The sequence below is a fragment of the Palaemon carinicauda genome, chromosome 38 (assembly GCF_036898095.1).
Source record: "Palaemon carinicauda isolate YSFRI2023 chromosome 38, ASM3689809v2, whole genome shotgun sequence".
NCBI lineage: Eukaryota > Metazoa > Arthropoda > Malacostraca > Decapoda > Palaemonidae > Palaemon > Palaemon carinicauda.
The window spans coordinates 22,032,065-22,051,166 of NC_090762.1; the positions used below are offsets into that span (position 1 = coordinate 22,032,065).

Here is a 19,102-nt window from a genome sequence, read left to right on the forward strand (position 1 = left end):
TCCGATAAGCTGGGAATATCGAAAGATTTAGGCCAAGGCCGAGAAGGCAGCTCATTTTTGGCTAGAAAACCAAGTTGCAGCGAACAAGTGGCTTTTTCCAACGAAAATCCGATGTTCTTGCTGAAGGCATGAATCTCACTGACTCTTTTAGCCGAGGCTAAGCATAACAGGAAAAGAGTCTTAAGAGTGAGATCTTTCAGGGAGGCTGATTGTAACGGCTCAAACCTGTCTGACATGAGGAATCTTAGTACCACGTCTAAATTCCATCCAGGGGTAGCCAAACGACGCTCCTTGGTGGTCTCAAAAGACTTAAGGAGGTCTTGCAGATCTTTATGTTGGAAAGATCTAAGCCTCTATGCCAGAAGACCGATGCCAACATGCTTCTGTAGCCCTTGATAGTGGGAGCTGAAAGGGATCGTCCTTTTCTCAGGTATAAGAGAAAATCAGCTATTTGAGCTACAGAGGTACTGGTCGAGGATACAGAAACTGACTTGCACCAGTCTCGGAAGACTTCCCACTTCGATTGGTAGACTCTAATGGAAGACGCTCTCCTTGCTCTAGCAATCGCACTGGCTGCCTCCTTCGAAAAGCCTCTAGCTCTCGAGAGTCTTTCGATAGTCTGAAGGCAGTCAGACGAAGAGCGTGGAGGCTTTGGAGTACCTTCTTTACGTGTGGCTGACGTAGAAGGTCTACCCTTAGAGGAAGACTTCTGGGAACGTCTACTAACCATCGAAGTATCTCGGTGAACCATTCTCTCGCGGGCCAGAGGGGAGCAACTAACGTCAACCTTGTCCCTTCGTGAGAGGCGAACTTCTGCAGTACCTTGTTGACAATCTTGAACGGTGGGAATGCGTAGAGATCCAGATGTGACCAATCTAGGAGGAAAGCATCTATATGTATTGCTGCTGGGTCTGGGACTGGAGAGCAATAGATTGGAAGCCTCTTGGTCAGCGAGGTTGCAAAGAGATCTATGGATGGTTTACCCCAAGTGGCCCAAAGTCTCTTGCACACATCCTTGTGGAGGGTCCATTCGGTTGGAATTACTTGCCCTTTCCGACTGAGACAATCTGCTATGACGTTCAAGTCGCCTTGGATGAACCTCGTTACTAGGGAGATGTCTTGACCTTTTGACCAGATGAGCAGGTCCCTTGCGATCTCGTACAACGTCAGTGAGTGGGTACCTCCTTGTTTGGAGATGTACGCCAAGGCCGTGGTGTTGTCCGAGTTTACTTCCACCACTTTGCCTCGAAGGAGATACTCGAAGCTTTTCAAGGCCAGATGAACTGCCAACGGCTCCTTGCAGTTGATATGCATGCTCCTCTGACTCGAGTTCCACAGACCTGAGCATTCCCGACCGTCCAGTGTCGCGCCCCAGCCCAAGTCCGATGCGTCCGAGATGAGAACGTGGTGGGGAGTCTGAACAGCCAGGGGAAGACCCTCTCTTAGGTTGATATTGTCCTTCCACCAAGTCAGACAAGACTTTATCTTTCCGGAAATCGGGATCGAGACCGCTTCTAGCGTCTTGTCCTTTTTCCAGTGAAAAGCCAGATGGTATTGAAGAGGACGGAGGTGTAGTCTTCCTAGTGATACAAACTGTTCCAGGGATGACAGCGTCCCCACCAGACTCATCCACAGCCTGACTGAGCAGCGTTCCTTCTTCAGCATCTTCTGGATGGATAGCAGGGCTTGATCTATTCTGGGGGCTGATCGTCTTGTTGTTCAGCAACGTCCTCATCAGAGGGTTCCTCATCCGAAAACTGATGAGGAAACGGCAACGGAGTGGGTAACGTCTGGCTCGCTGAGTCCGGTCGCACTGGTGCATGCGTGACGGAGCCGGACGCAACGTCATGGAATTGCTGCACAGTCTGTGAACTGTCAACAACCATGGGTGCGCGAGGAAGCACAGCGTCCACCCGAGACTGTCTAGACCGTCTGGGTTGTGCAGTCAACACCATACCGGGTTGCTGAGGTTGACGCACCGCGTCAAAACAAGTCACCGCTGATGGTTGTTGAACGTCCTGAACGTCAACAACCACCTCCGAGCGTCGCTTAACGTCAACGTGCGGCTGGCAACCCACACTGGGTCGCATCGGTGGAGGAACCACCTCAACTGGAAGACGCGAGAAGGTTACCTCAGCGTCAACAGGACGCACAACCGACCGGTTGGAAGGTTGTTGGCCAGAAGGTTCGGCAGCAACCTTCTCCGCATTAAAGTCCTCTATCAAGGACGCATGCTTGGACTGCATGTCTTGCAGCAAAGCCCATTTAGGGTCTACGGGAGCAGGTGCGGCAACAGACGGGGTTAGCGACTGAGGCGGTACCGCTTTCCATCCCTGAAAGCCTTGTTTATGCATGACATAATTGTACAGCAAAACTTCAAAGGCTCGAAAACAGCTGTGAAGTTGACCTGTAAAAAACTTGGAGCGTCTCCTGGCCAGGCGCCAGGGAGAGTCTACGAGATTTGAGAAGTCTATCTGGGCAGAGGCAGGAACTCCCAAGCCGAGAACTTCTCTCGTGTCATATCAGACTCTCGCTCTATAAACCAGTTTAAAAGAAGGGAAAGCAAAGGCTGTATCCCCCAAACTCCTCCTGGTGATAAACCAGTCGCCTAGCAAACGTAAAGCTCTCTAGGAGAGCGAGAGAGCACTAGCTTATAAACAACGGCTTCGAAGTAGCTAGGCCTAGTGTAAGCTCTGACGTTTAGACGAACGAGGAGCAGCAGTTACAAAAAGATCCGGACAAAGATCCTTAAAAATCAGCATGATTTAATTAAAGTCCATAGAGGGCTAAGCAGCTTTAGGCTCCTCTCCGTCTGACAGAGTCCTCAAGGGAATATCAGTAGGAGGGGGAACAGCAACTTCCACATCTAAAGGAGCCTTGTCCGATAAAAGCTGAGTCTCAAGCAAGGGAGAGACCAATCGTGGTGGCAATGCTTTACAAGCAGAGTCCACACACACTGGTGCATTAGTAGCGGACCAGGACGCAACGTCATGTAACTGCTTGACAGTCTGTGAACTGTCAACAACTGAACTGTCAACAACAACAGGTGCGTGAGGACGCACAGCGTCCACTCGAGACTGCTTTGACTGCCTAGACTGAGCAGTCAAAACAACTCTAGAATGCGGAGGTTGACGCACAGCGTCAAAACAAGTCAACTCCGATTGTTAGCGAACGTCCTGAACGTCAACAGGAGCATCAGCAAGAGGCCTAACGTCCAAATGTGGCTGAAAATCCACACGAGACCGCATCGAGTGTGGTTCTAAACAACCTGACTGACGTGACTTAGCTACGCCAACGTCAACAGGATGCAAAAAGGAACGTTAGGTTGGCTGAAAGCCAGGATATCGATGAGATAAACGGCTAGACTCAACGGACTAATCGGTAGAATAGTCTTCCATAAGGGAGGCAAGCATATTCTGCCTGTCTTGCCGTACAACCCATCAAGGATCCACGGAAATGGTTGCGGTAAGAGACGAGGGTAACGTCTGTGACCGCAACACTTTGCCAACAAAAAAGACTCTCGGAGTCTGTGTTACGCTTTTGTTAGGCGGCGAGCAGTTTTCCGATGACTGCATAGGGTCAGAGCTGTCCTAATGGCTGCAACCAGGACGCTGGACCTGTCCTGAAAGGACTGACTTTCGCTTAAGGGTCTCGAAACCTTGTAACAGGTTTCTTATGCGAAAAGCCTTCGGATGACGAGGAGAAAAACGTCTCTCTCGCCTTATGGTAGGGGAGATCTTGGTAAGATACACCCGATACCATAGAGGGAAACGTCTGTTCGCTGATCAAGGCCTCTCGAACCCATAAGTCATATGACATTACTTCTCCCCTGGGCTTGGGAGCTTGCAAGAGGTCCCGGACTAGGTGAACGACAGGCACGAACAGACGAACCCTCAGACGCAACACTGTAACACTTTGCGCAATATCACTTTATCACTACGATTTTCTGTGTTGCACTTATTTCACTGAAATCGAAACTTTTACTGATTTCTACCTGAAGCACGCAATTCTACCCTCATCAAAAAGGTAGTAAATGCGAAATCAGGCGTATAATGCAAGCACATTAATACCAGCAAAAAAACAGTAAACATCTTTTAAGATAAAAAAATTCAGTGGTTGGGGAAGAGAATAAACACTAGTTCATTCAAAACTACGTTTTCAATCTCTCACCGTACATTGCCTGGGGACGAGAATAAAACTAAAAACGTTTTATCCTTTCTCCCCGTACAGAGACTAGGGACGAGAGTAACTCGAGAACAACGTTACCCGCTTGAACGGAACGTTTTCTCTCCTCTCTCTCCCTCCGTCTCTATATCTCTCTCTCTTTCTCTCTTGATTTCGCACCTAAGAGAAGAGCCCAATTACGTTTCGTCAAAAAAACATGTTATTTGACCAAAGGAAAAAACTGAAAGGTTTTTCAATTAAAAAGTTCCTTTAAAATAGAATTTAAAACATTTAAGCTTTGAAAGAAGAATGAACAAAACATCAGAATCGATTTACTCTTTCTGCAAAGTGAAACCGTGATACACTCTCTCTATCGTAACGATAGAGCGCAAACTGCGTAGCATAAATAAACTAAACGTTAGTTCATCTTTGAAAACAGTACGAAGACTATTCAAAGAAATTCTTTCATAAAATATTTCATTTAAAAAGTTTTAAATCATTAGCTCTTTAAAAGCTATTTACGATTTAAAGGGCTCAACGTTGATTAACTTCGGTTTCCAAGTTAGGACCGCCTACTCTCAGGAAAGGTCGCATATAAACAAAACATTAAAATTTATTTTTTATGTTTATTATAAATGGAAAGTTAATCGAAGAGGAAAATCTATAATTACTAAAAGCCTAAACACACTTCCGTCTAAGGGAAGGGTCGGCCATTTAAAAGTCAAAGAAAGTCCATACTCTCTTTGTCACCAAAAATTAAATCTATCCAAAACGAGTTCAAGATTTAAGATGAAGATAAAACACCTGCACTGCGAAAGCTCAAACCAGAATATAGTACTTCACCAAAGATGATGGGAAAAACTCCAGGTTTCAACAGCGAGTAAAGTACGTCTTGTCGACACGTCGACAGAGAGAAAATTGAGTCTTTGTTTACATGGAGTTTGGTATCTGGCCGACAGTTGGCGCTGATGGGCACACCCGCAACCTGTATAGCGATCGCTAACGAGTTTTTTTTGTACAGTTTTTTGCCTGTCGAGCAACAGAGTTGCAGCTATATATTCACTGGCTAAGTTAAATATTTAAAAATAAAAATTCCTTTAGGTTACATTTACATGACCACTACATTGAGGAAGACATTCTAATTTCTCTCTTTCCTGTACAAGATTTAGGAATCTTTTGGGAAAATGGTTCATTTTAAAAAGTTGTAGCATTAAAATTACAAAGATTGGTGTATTAATGAACTGTTAAGAAAAAAACTTAATAGAACAATATTGAAACATCAATGAGGTTGGGCTCAAGATAAATAGAAGAAAGACAGATGATGAGAACGGATTATGCAATGGAAGATGAAATATCATAGGAAGAAAAAAGGATTAATGAGGTAGAATCATTTAAGTACAGTATTTAAGGATTATGATCTCCAATACATGGTCATAGAATTGGAGCTAAGTTAAAGATTGAAAAAGCAAATCAGACAATGCTAGGTTAAGTAAAATTTGGAAATCAAATTGCCTGAAATTACATATAAAAATCATGTTATATACTGTATATCAGTTTAGTGAGATCGGTGTTACTGTATGGACCTGAGTTTTCCTATGACAATGAAACAATCTCCAATAGATCCAATATATTTGAGAACAAAGCCCTCAGAAGACCATTGGGAGTTAAATGGCAGGGCAGAATTAGAAATGAAACTATAAGAGAAATTACTTGAGTGCCATACTTGGATGAGATCATGGTGAGGGGTAGATGGAGATGGTTTGAGCATGCTCTTTGCACTTCCCAAGAGAGATTAGTTTACCAAACATTCAACTGGGATCCACAAAGCACTAGCAGAGTTGAAAGACCCAAGCCTACGTGGCTGAGAGCTATGAAGCGGGAAGTAGCACTTGATGAATGGAGAAGTATTGAATTAAAAGCTCAAGATAGAGACGACTGGCAAAATCTAAGTGAGGCCCTTTGGGTCAACAGGCGTAGGAGGATACAATGATGATGAGTTCTATAAGAAACTTCAAGCTATAACCCACTACCTAAACCTAAATCCAGGTACACAAGTTTATGATTTCCTTATCAGATTTAGAACTCTTCTGTAAGCTTCACTTAATTGAAGTTACTCATGTTTTGATATATGTGATATATCTTATTACATGCTACTTATCACTACCTAAAAAATTACCAATTTGTAACTGAAAAGCAATATAAGTCCTTCACTCTAAATTTTGCTACTAATGCTAGTTGAAGAACCATAGTAGCTACATCATGGAACTTGTAAGAAGTGAAGACTGAAGAAGATTCCTAACATTTTCAGTTAAAACTCAAATTAGCATATTGTATAGATGTTTAGACAAATCTATTGTTACACTACTTAAAGAGAGAGTTCCATTATCAACAATAAAATATTTTCATCACATAGCACATTTCTAAATAATTTGGACCTGTTCAGCTTTTGACTTAGGGCTTTCATGAGAACCCTGATACTTGGCCAATTTGGGTGAGAGATATCAGATGCTAAATGGATTAGCTCCTCTCATGAGAGTTGCTGGAAAGTCACCAGCCTCAAAGATTATGGCAAAATAGGAGATTAATTGTATCAGACACTCATGTGAAGCTAACATAATAACTTGCCTTCATGCTGCTGAGAGAGAGGGCACTGCCAATCATGGAATAGATTTAAGATAGAACTCTACACAGTAATTAGGAAATATTCATAAACTTTTACCTTGTGTATTGTGGTTATCATTATAACTCTCTATTCCAAGAAGGTTATTGGTATTGTACATTAGCTTATGGGACCATTGCATCTAATTTGTAAGTACCCAAGATTTGTTTTTAAAAGTTAGATAATCTAGGCAGTTAGCATGGAAGAGGTGTACACAAGTGGTAAGCCTTCTGGGATAGTGAAAATCTCATATGGTAGTGCTTATTCCTAAGATTAAATTCCAAAGAACTGGGGGTAATGCTAATAGGAAGCAGTTACTAGAAACATAGAAATTGACTATTCCACTCAGTATGGTTTTAAAATCTAAATCCAATGGATATCTACAAAGGAAATATAAATAGCTGAGATGAACAAAGTGCTACAAAAATATAGTAAATATTTGTTAAATATGTCAAAGTACAGTTCATCCTATAAAGGTGAAAATGTTATAAAAAAATCATTCTTACAGAACCATGAGTCTCCTCTAATGGAAATAGTTAATTCTTGAAGTCTACCATGTCCTAAGCAATAGGATATTCATAGCAAATCCTGGTCTGCTGATACTGATACGTATGCAGAATACAGTAATCCAGTGATATGAATGATACTGCCAAGATCCAAATAAAGACTATAAAGACTATATAACAGTGAGTATCAGTACCTCAGACATTCAGCTTAGAATTATCTATTGTGGACAATTCCAGACACCTTAAAGAACAGAAAATTCTGCAAATTTGAGTATTAGCACTCATAAGAATGCTTGGATGGTCACAGCAGACTTTTCCTACTGATTCTACTATCACTTTATACCATCTGTGAAAGGTAATCTTCATAGGGATATTTTTCCTACAAATTCTAAATCAAATCATCTGACATAAATACTTATCTTGTATATTTGCCACCAAATTTGACCCCTGTAATCCAATCTCTGAACCAAAGGGTGATGCAATCATTTATAAATTCACACCAGGCCATCTACTTTATAGATACTATAATGTTGAATTCTCCTTTTCCTGGGTACTACTTCACACACTTGAATAAGATTAAGGACCCACTCTATACAGCTGCCCTTGCTTGCAATGACAGCAAAAATCATGGAGGAAATTGAGGTCTTAAACCATGGTTCAAGATGTTGATGACTACCTTGAATTATGTTATTTTTATAATAAAATAAATTTTTGAATATACTTACCCGGTGATTATAATAGCTGCAACTCTGTTGTTCGACAGAAAACTCTAAGGAAAAATTCGCCAGCAATCGCTATACAGGTTGCGGGTGTGCCCAACAGCGCCATCTGTCGTCCAAGTACCCAGTACTCAATGTAAACAAAGAACTCAATTTTCTCCTCGGTCCACTGCGTCTCTATTGGGGAGGAAGGGAGGGTCCTTTAATTTATAATCACCGGGTAAGTATATTCAAAAATGTATTTTATTATAAAAATAACATTTTTCAATATTTAACTTAGCCGGTGATTATAATAGCTGATTCACACCCAGGGGGGTGGGTAGAGACCAGCATTATATGTTTACATTATTATGAGCTAAGAATTTTTATTTCATTTTAGAAGTTATCAAAATAACAAAAACAAAATAAATAGGTACCTGGTAAGGAAGTCGACTTGAACAATTACTCTGCCTTTTTAAGTACGTCTTCCTTACGGAGCCTCGCGATCCTCTCAGGATGCTGATTGACCCCTAGGATCTGAAGTATCAAGGGTTCCAACCCATACAACAGGACCTCATCAAAATCCCTAATCTAGGCGCTTCTCAAGAAATGACTTTGACCACCCGCCAAATCAACCAGGATGCGAAAGGCTTCTTAGCCTTCCGGACAATCCAAAAACAACAATAAAACATTTCAAGAGAAAGATTAAAAAGGTTATGGAATTAGGGAATTGTAGTGGTTGAGCCCTCACCCACTACTGCACTCGCTGCTACGAATGGTCCCAGAGTGTAGCAGTCCTCGTAAAGAGACTGGACATCCTAAAGATAAAAAGACGCGAACACTGACTTGCTCCTCCAATAGGTTGCGTCCATTATACTTCGCAGAGATCTATTTTGTTTAAAGGCCACGGAAGTTGCGACAGCTCTAACTTCATGTGTCCTTACCCTCAGCAAAGCTTGGTCTTCCTCATTCAGATGGGAATGAGCTTCTCGTATTAACAGTCTGATAAAATAGGATAAGGCATTCTTTGACATAGGCAAAGATGGTTTCTTAACTGAACACCATAAAGCTTCAGACGGGCCTCTTAAAGGTTTAGTTCATTTTAAATAGAACTTAAGAGCTCTGACAGGGCATAAGACTCTTTCTAGTTCATTTCCAACCATATTCGATAAGCTTGGAATATCGAACGATTTTGGCCAAGGTCGAGAAGGCAGCTCGTTTTTGGCTAGAAAACCAAGTTGTAGAGAACATGTAGCCGTTTCAGATGAGAAACCGATGTTCTTGCTGAAGGCATGAATCTCACTGACTCTTTTAGCTGTGGCTAAGCAAACCAGGAAAAGAGTCTTTAAGGTGAGATCTTTCAGGGAGGCTGATTGTAGCGGCTCGAACCTGTCTGACATGAGGAATCTTAGTACCACGTCTAAATTCCAACCAGGTGTAACCAAACGACGCTCCTTCGTGGTCTCAAAAGACTTAAGGAGGTCCTGTAGATCTTTATTGTTCGAAAGATCTAAGCCTCTGTGACGGAAGACTGATACCAACATGCTTCTGTAACCCTTGATAGTGGGAGCTGAAAGAGATCGTTCTTTCCTCAGATATAAGAGGAAGTCAGCTATTTGAGTTACAGAGGTACTGGTCGAGGATACTGATACTGACTTGCACCAGTTTCGGAAGACTTCCCACTTCGATTGGTAGACTCTAAGGGTGGATGTTCTCCTTGCTCTAGCAATCGCTCTGGCTGCCTCCTTCGAAAAGCCTCTAGCTCTCGAGAGTCTTTCGATAGTCTGAAGGCAGTCAGACGAAGAGCGTGGAGGCCTTGGTGTACCTTCTTTACGTGTGGCTGACGTAGAAGATCCACCCTTAGGGGAAGTGTTCTGGGAACGTCTACTAGCCATCGAAGTACCTCGGTGAACCATTCTCTCGCGGACCAGAGGGGAGCAACTAGCGTCAACCTTGTCCCTTCGTGAGAGGCGAACTTCTGCAGTACCTTGTTGACAATCTTGAACGGAGGGAATGCATATAGATCTAGATGAGACCAATCTAGGAGAAAGGCATCTATATGAACTGCTGCTGGGTCCGGGATTGGTGAGCAATAAATTGGGAGCCTCTTGGTCATCGAGGTTGCGAAGAGATCTATGGTCGGCTGGCCCCAGGTGGCCCAAAGACTCTTGCATACATCCTTGTGGAGGGTCCATTCTGTTGGAAGAATTTGTCCCTTCCAACTGAGACAATCTGCCATGACATTCAAGTTGCCTTGGATGAACCTCGTAATTAGCGATATGTTTAGACCTTTTGACCAGATGAGGAGGTCCCTTGCGATCTCGTACAGCGTCAGTGAGTGGGTCCCTCCTTGCTTGGAGATGTACGCCAAAGCCGTGGTGTTGTCCGAGTTCACCTCCACCACTTTGCCTTGAAGGAGAGACCTGAAGCTTTTCAAGGCCAGATGTACTGCCAGTAGCTCCTTGCAGTTGATATGCATTGTCCTTTGACTCGAGTTCCATATTCCCGAGCATTCCCGACCGTCTAATGTCGCGCCCCAGCCTACGTCCGATGCGTCCGAGAAGAGAACGTGGTTGGGAGTCTGAACAGCCAGGGGCAGACCCTCTCTGAGGTTGATACTGTCCTTCCACCATGCCAGGCAAGACTTCATCTTCTTGGAAATGGGGATCGAGACCGCTTCTAGCGTCTTGTCCTTTTTCCAGTGAAATGCTAGGTGATATTGAAGAGGACGGAGGTGTAGTCTTCCTAATGCTACGAACTGTTCCAGGGATGATAGCGTCCCTATCAGACTCATCCACTTCCTGACTGAACATCGTTCCTTCTTCAGTATGTTCTGGATACATAACTGGGCTTGGCTTGTTCTGGGGGCCGACGGAAAAGCCCGAAAAGCTAGACTGTGAATCTCCATCCCTAAATACACAATAGTTTGGGATGGGACCACTTGTGACTTTTCCATATTGACAAGGAGACCCAATTCCTTGGTCAGATCTAGAGTCCACTTTAGATCCTTCAGACAGCGACGACTGGAAGAAGCTCTGAGAAGCTAGTTGTCCAAATAGAGGGAGGCTCGGATGTCCGCTAAATGAAGGAATTTGGCTACATTCCTCATCAGCCTCGTAAACACAAGAGGAGCTGTGCTTAGGCCAAAGCACAGGGCTTGAAACTGGTAGACAACCTTTTCGTAAACGAATCTCAGAAAAGGTTGGGAGTCCGGGTGGATGGGGACGTGGAAGTACAGTGAACCCTCGCTACTTCGCGGTTCGACCATCGCGGATTCACCACTTCGCGGATTTTTTTCATAACCCATGCATATACATATATCGCGGATTTTCCGGAAATATCGAAAATACCGCGATGTGACCGATGGTGCGAGATTGGAGAAAGTAAGGAAAATTGAATCCTGACTGATTTTCAATATAAATGAAACTTTGAGGAGCAACAAAGATATCATTTGTTAGAGAGATAGAGAGAGGTAAGGAATGGGAGGTAGTGAAAAGTAGCCCACAGAGAGAGAGAGAGAGAGAGAGAGAGAGAGAGAGAGAGAGAGAGAGAGAGAGAGAGAGAGAGAGAGAGAGAGAGAGAGAGATGGAGAGGGGTTTGAATGTAATAAACAAAAAAATTTGATAGGTTATAACACATTGGTGCTTATGTAATATCAACTGTATACTGTAGACAGTTTGAATAAGTTAAGAAATGGTATAAACGATACTTTGTTAGTGTATTCGTACACACTCAAGAGCGGCAGCTAGATAACAGCTGATCTAATCACAGCCAAAAGTAAAACAAAAAGAAGTCAACAATACTCGATTTTTAAAACACACCCGAAATTTAAAAACAAAAGTACACTCTTTCTTAATGTGCAATTAACTATTTAAAGAGTGGTAATTTTCTAGAATAAAATGATATTTCCCAAAAAATAGTGGTTTGCTAATGAAATCGGATGCCGTATTTTTAGCTATGATTGAAATGGATGTAGACTCAGCCTAATTTTTTCGTTTCTATTTAATTGACACTAAGAAAACTAATTTTAGTTTCTTCATCTAAATGTAAGTATTGTATAACACGAAGAGAGAGAGAGAGAGAGAGAGAGAGAGAGAGAGAGAGAGAGAGAGAGAGAGAGAGAGAGAGAGAGAGAGAGAGAATGAATCAGCTGTTGTAATCAAATGGCGTGTTTTTGTTTCGTGAGGATTTCATCGCCACGACTATAACAACAACATACTGTACTGAACTTTACAGTATTATACAGACTACTGTAATATGATAAAGTAAAATATTTGTAATCTATTTTATATGAAATGGGGCTATTTTTTTTTTGTTTAAAATTTACATTTACGTATGTAAAACAACTCTCTCTCTCTCTCTCTCTCTCTCTCTCTCTCTCTCTCTCTCGTAGATTGTTTTCCTGCTTTGCTACGTATGTATGATTTTATATAGATACGGTAAATAATATTTGTAATAACATATTTTATAAAGGCTTTTACTGTAATATCATTATTTATCACTTTCATCATGCACGTTAAATTCCTTAGTTTGTTTACTGAGCGTACTTTATGACGCCGTCGTTTCAGGCGGCGCCATAAAGAAAAACATTTCATTTGGAAGTCCTAAGAAAAATTAAGGTAAAACATTATTAATAACCAAATCAACATACTGTACTGAATAATCAATATAATCAATGCAAAAACTAACCTATACACAGATGTGTAAATGCGTTTGTTTCTTCATTATAATCAGAGATAAACGTAAACAAAACATTGGTTGCCATTTTTTATCGTGCTTTTTGGCGTGTTTAGGAAACGCATGATATAAAGTTGCCTTTAATATTTGTGCCTGTTTTAGTTTAGGGTACGTTAGTACATGCATTAAGTGTTCTGTACATTAAAGGGTAGTTTGTTAACAGTACTACATACAAGGGAAGGTTTTAACAGTCTGAATATACATGTTAAATAAATAGGTAAATATGGTGTCACTACTTCGCGGATTTTCACCTATCGCGGCCGGGTCTGGAACCTATCTACCGCGATAAACGAGGGTTCACTGTAGGCGTCCCTTAGGTCTAACGAGACCATCCAGTCTTCCCTTCTGACCGCTGCTAGAACCGACTTTGTGGTCTCCATGGAGAACGTCTGCTTTGTGACAAAGACGTTCAGCGCACTGACGTCTAGCACCGGCCTCCACCCTCCTGTCTTCTTGGACACCAAGAAGAGACGGTTGTAGAATCCCGGGGTTTGATGGTCCAGGACTTTGACTACCGCTCCCTTCTCTAGTAAGAGAGACACTTCCTGTTTCAATGCCCGTCTCTTGTCTTCCTCTCTGTACCTGGGAGAGAGATCGATGGGGGACGTTGCTAGAGGGGGTTTTCGTACAAACGGGATCTTGTACCCTTCTCTGAGCAACTTCACAGATTGTGCATCTGCGCCTCTCTTTTCCCAGGTCTGCCAGAAGTTCTTGAGTCTGGCTCCCACTGCTGTCTGAAGAAGTTGGCAGTCAGACTCTGCCCTTAAAGGACTTGGTTCCTTTCTTCTTTCCACGTCTCCCTTCGGCACGAGCACCTCCTCTGCTGGAGGCTCTGCCACGAAAGGGCGGAATAAAACGTGACGCTGGAGTGTCCATCCTTGGTCTCGCTGACAAGGTAGGCAAAGGGGTAGCTTTGCGAGCAGAGGACGCAACAAGATCATGAGTATCCTTCTGTATCAAAGAAGCAGCAATCTCCTTAATCAGGTCCTCTGGAAAAAGGCACTTAGAAAGAGGAGCAAACAGAAGTTTGGATCTCTGGCATGGTGTAACTCCAGCTGAAAGGAATGAACACAGGTTTTCACGCTTCTTAAGGACTCCGGACACAAAGGATGCAGCAAGCTCATTTGACCCATCACGTATGGCCTTGTCCATGCAGGACATAATGAGCAAGGAAGTCTCCTTCTCCGTCGGAGAGATCTTACTGCTTAGAGCTCCTAGACACCAGTCTAAGAAGTTGAATACCTCGAAGGCTCTAAATATCCCTTTCAAAAGGTGGTCCAGGTCCGAAGATGACCAACATATCTTCGAGCGTCTCATGGCTAGGCGGCGGGGAGAGTCTACAAGACTTGAGAAGTCGCCCTGGGCAGAGGCAGGAACTCCCAAGCCGAGAACTTCTCCCGTGGCATACCAGACGCATGGCGAGTCTAGCAGGCGAGTCTAGCAGGGGGAAACGTAAAAGCTGTCTTCGCTAGACTCTTTTTGGACTGCAGCCATTCTCCAATCACTCGCAAAGCTCTCTTGGACGAGCGTGCGAGGACGAGTCTAGTAAAGGCAGGAGCAGTTGACGGCATGCCTAAAACAAACTCTGACAGAGGCGAACGCGGAGCTACAGACACAAACTGGTCCGGAAACATCTCTTTGAACAGGGCCAAAACTTTCCTAAAGTCCAAAGAGGGTTGCGTAGACTTGGGCTCGTCCAGTTCTGAGTGTGGTTCATCTTCATGTGCAGCACCATCATCATCAGAAAGTCCCTCATCCGATAACTGATGAGGGAACGGCAACGGAGTGGGTAACGGCTGGTTGGCTGAGTCCGGCCGCACGGGTGCATGCGTGACTGAGCCGGACGCAACGTCATGGAACTGTTGCCCAGTCTGTGAGCTGGCAACAACCATAGCAGCGCGGGGACGCACAGCGTCTACTCCAGACTGTCTAGACTGATGTGGGTGCGCAGTGGCAACCACACTGGGTTGCGGAGGTTGACGCACCGCGTCAAAACAAAACAACTCTGACGGTTGTTGAACCTCACGGACGTCAACGGATACCTCCGTGCGTCGCTGAACGTCAACATGCGGCTGGCAGATCACACTGGAACGCATGGGTGGCGGAACTCTCTCAACTGGAGTGCGTGAGAAGGTTACCTCAGCGTCCCCAGGACGCACAACCGATCGTGTGGGTGGTTGTAGGCAAGGAGCTGCACTAGCTACTGGTGCGGCAGCAACCTTCTCCGCACGAAAGTCCTGCATAAGCGACGTGAGTTGCGACTGCATGTCTTGCAGTAAAGACCACTTAGGGTCTACAGGAGCAGGTGCGGAGACAGACGGTGTAACTGTCTGAAGCGGTACCGCTTTACCTCTCTTAGGAGGTGAGCAGTCATCGGATGACTGCAGCGAGTCCGAACTGACCCAGTGGCTACAGCTGGGCCGTTGGACTTGCGCGAAAGGGACCGACTTGCGCTTTAACGGTCGTGAGACCTTGGTCCATGGTTTCTTGCGAGAAACCTCTTCCGCAGACAAGGTATAAATGGGCTCTCTCGTCTTTGTGTGGTAGGGGCGATCTTGGGTAGATACGCCCGAAACCACGGAGGGAACGTCTGTTCGCTGATTAAAGCCTCTCGAACCCATTTGTCGTACGACATTGCTTCTCCCCTGGACTTGGGAGCTTGCAAGAGATCCCGGACTAGGAGGACGACAGGCACGAACAGACGAACCCTCAAGCGCAACACTATCCACAACACTATCACTCACTTTATCACTTCCCACTGCACTTTTACACTTCAGCTCCTTGACATCCGCCATGAGCTGATTACGGTCACTAGCCAGTGACTCAACTCTCTCACCCAGAGCTTGGATGGCACGCATCATATCAGCCATCGAAGGTTCCTGAGTGCCAGAAGGGGGATTAGGAGCAACCACTACAGGGGAAGGAATAGGTTGTGGGGCATGAGGAGAGGAAATGTCAATAGAACGAGAGGAACTTCTCCTAACTCTATCTCTCTCTAGCCTACGTGTATATTTTTGGAATTCGATAAAATTGAATTCCGAAAGCCCAACGCACTCCTCACATCGATCTTCCAATTGACAGGTTTTATCCCGACAATTGGAACAAACAGTGTGAGGGTCGATAGAGGTCTTCGGAAGACGCCTTGAACAGTCCCTAGCATTGCACTTCCTAAATTTTGGGACTTGTGAAGGGTCAGCCATTTTGAATTGGTCAAAGGGGAATTCAAAAACTATCAAAAAGTCATCAACAAAGAATCCGTAATCAAAAAGAGTTCAAGGAATTGTGAAGAAAAAGTCTGCACAGCGAAAGCTCAAAACTAGAATAGTGTACTTCACCAATTAGTTGTGAAAACAAATCCAGTTAGCAACAGCGAATAAGCACGTCTTGTCGGGAGCACGACAGAGAGAAAATTGAGTTCTTTGTTTACATTGAGTACTGGGTACTTGGACGACAGATGGCGCTGTTGGGCACACCCGCAACCTGTATAGCGATCGCTGGCGAATTTTTCCTTAGAGTTTTCTGTCGAGCAACAGAGTTGCAGCTATTATAATCACCGGCTAAGTTAAATATTGAAAAATTGGGTTTTGGCAACATGTAGCATTGAAAACGATAACCAAAGGTAGAAAAAAATCATAAAATCCTCTCATGTGTCACCGATACAGATACAATAGAATCTATAAAGGGGAGCAGTAACAAATGCGGTACCTCAGTTTATGATTTTAATTCTTTTTGGGAGACAGCTCACAAACCAAAATTCTGGTTAACCAAAACCACTTTTCCTTCAAGAAATAAAAGAAATTCATTCGATGCATTCAATGAAGATAACGTAAAATCATATTAATATGGCAACCTGATCTTCTTCCCACTTACTGCTAGACAGCTCTATTCCTTTGTTAAGTCCATGGATTTGTTGAAGCTAAAGAAATTTGGACAATTTTTGAAAATTAAAATTTTATGAGTGTCATTTAAATCGGGCTTCTGGACGAAAAGTATTAGGGGAGAATCATAGATATAAAAACGTTTAAAAATATAAATACAATTTAGTGAAAGAACGAGTGCACTGTACCTTAAAACTGCTCTAGCTTGATGAGCCTTGGTTAGTTCATAATGGCCAGTTTTGGTGCATGAGTAAGTCAGACCACCAATATGAACCCTCGATAACAGGGGTGTGGATGTAGATGAGGGTTTGCTCTCTATTCGAGTCAGAGTCCGACCACCAGCACTTACACTGTATTGGTTGCCATGTAATTTTAAAATGCATTTTGAGCCTGCAAAGAGTAAAATGAAAATATCATAAGTCATGGCAATTGTATTGCCCAAAAATGTAAATATTAGGCAATAAATCATAAATATTTCAAATACACAGAACAACAGCCAACATTAAAAAACTACAACATAATGTACAAGTTATCTGATTACAGAGATATATAAATTAGCGAATACTCTTACCACAAAAACAGTTCTGTATAAGATTAATTTTCCCAGTAGTCAAAATTACAAAATAACCATATCAGTTATTGCCTACCTTTTTCAGTGACGTTAATCATCTTCTCCTTCGTTATTTGCTTATGAAGTGAAGTCTTTGTAGCTTTGTATAAAATTCCACCAATATTTACAAAGCGGTCTGAGAAACTATTTGAAACTCTGTGTGTATACAAATCAAAGTACATTAGATGCTATTCATTTGCATAAAAATGGGGAATATGATTTTTTAAAAAGGTAATTTGTATTTTTCTAAACAATGCAAAACCGAGTCCTTTAATTTAATGAAGCTGGAACGGCCAATTGAACTTCTAACAAACAAGGTAAACATAGTTGCCTGTTGGGTGGCACCATGTAAGATAACCTTTACCCTTTACTTTGACCTTGACTTAGGACTTCCGGGGTGATTGAGGCAGGTAGTAAACCTTAAAAGTCTAAGGTTTGTAGTTAGGAAAAACATGAATTACTTTTAAAATTTGGAAATTGTTTCTGTGTGTAATACAAACTTTCGATCTTTAATAAGATAAGCATCCTTTGGAGGGAGGAAATCCCTAAAACCAATCTGACTGGTTCACTAACCCAGGAAATGTCAATGCACTTTGGTCTTGGGGAAGAGCAAACATAATGACTCCTGCTAACCTCCTAACAACCTGATCATGCAGATATTGTAGGTGTTAGGCAAGGTCTCTCTACAAAGATAATGGTAGTTGGTCATGGAAGAACTTATATCCATACGAATATGGTGTTTAAATGTATGATCATTATGAGAAATGGGTTGCTTACATTTCATCCATAATCCCCTTTGCCTAGGAAGATGGGGAAGTATTTCAATATAAAACTCGTCTGTAAAAAAAAATTACTGTTATGAGGGTTGCCTGCATCTAGCATTAGATCCAGCATATAACAGAGTGACTGCTTCACCCTAAAGAGGGGAAAAAGGGCGATGAGAACAACCAGACATTTTACTTCTCCTTCAAGACTTATGTTGCAACCGTTAACCTGGAGAAGATGCTACTTGTCCCATGAGGAAGCTAGGTTTGCCACACAATGAGCAGCTGCCACAGGACCAGCTATAGGATTAACCAGGTACCTGTAGGGAAACTCCTGTGGTTAGTGGGCAACAGGGGTTGTCTATTGTACCAGATTCCTCCCTTCAAGACTAGTCTAACTGACAGGTTCTTCCTAAAGGTTAGGGTAGATCTAATATCCCTGACTTCATTGCTCGAACCAAGATGATACTTTAGGATTCTCCTTGGATCAGTGCAAATAAAGGTACAATAGTCAGAAGTAGTAATATTCTTGGAAATCTATCTTTACCTTTTCATATTTTGATGCTCTGCAAGGGGACCCCAGATCTATGATAAGCATTGCTTTGTCATTACAAGAGAGAGGAAAGTTATTCTGGCCCCAGCTTGTAAGGAAGAGATGGAAAGGGACATAAGATTGAAGTCGTGCAGGCTAGAAGATGGCTCTTTGACATAAAATTTAGAAAAAGAGAGCGGAAGGCCATCCCCCATTAAGAATGCCTCGTGACATACAAAATGTCACGTGGTACGCCATCCCGTAATGCAGCTCGGGCAAGATCCCCGAGGGGCTTGAGTTCCTGGGGAGGAAAAAAGGTCTGAAGGGAAAAAGGTCCAGACTTTTCAGAGGTCTAGCTAAGAACTGGGTGACAGCCTTTTACCACAGTGATTGAGCGGAGCTTCTTCGGCAAAGGACGATGAGGAGAATCGCAATTGATTGCAAAGGGGCTCTGCCCAGCCAAGTATCCCTTCTACAATACTACTACTACTACTATTATTATTATCACTAGCTAAGCTACAACCCTAGTTAGAAAAGCAAGATGCTATAAGCCT

General features: G+C 43.1%; 1 protein-coding gene across 3 annotated transcripts in view; it reads right to left on the reverse strand.

Annotated features, from left to right (window-relative positions):
- The window catches only part of ZC3H3 (Zinc finger CCCH domain-containing protein 3), a 58,431-nt gene that overhangs the window by 13,356 nt on the left and 25,973 nt on the right, over positions 1-19,102 (reverse strand). For all 3 annotated transcript variants that reach the window (XM_068361930.1, XM_068361929.1, XM_068361928.1), the window contains exons 3-4: positions 17,290-17,408; positions 16,831-17,032 (exon numbers count right to left, since the gene is read on the reverse strand). In XM_068361930.1, coding sequence (XP_068218031.1) covers positions 16,831-17,032; positions 17,290-17,408 — 321 coding nt within the window. The remainder of the gene's footprint in view (positions 1-16,830; positions 17,033-17,289; positions 17,409-19,102) is intronic.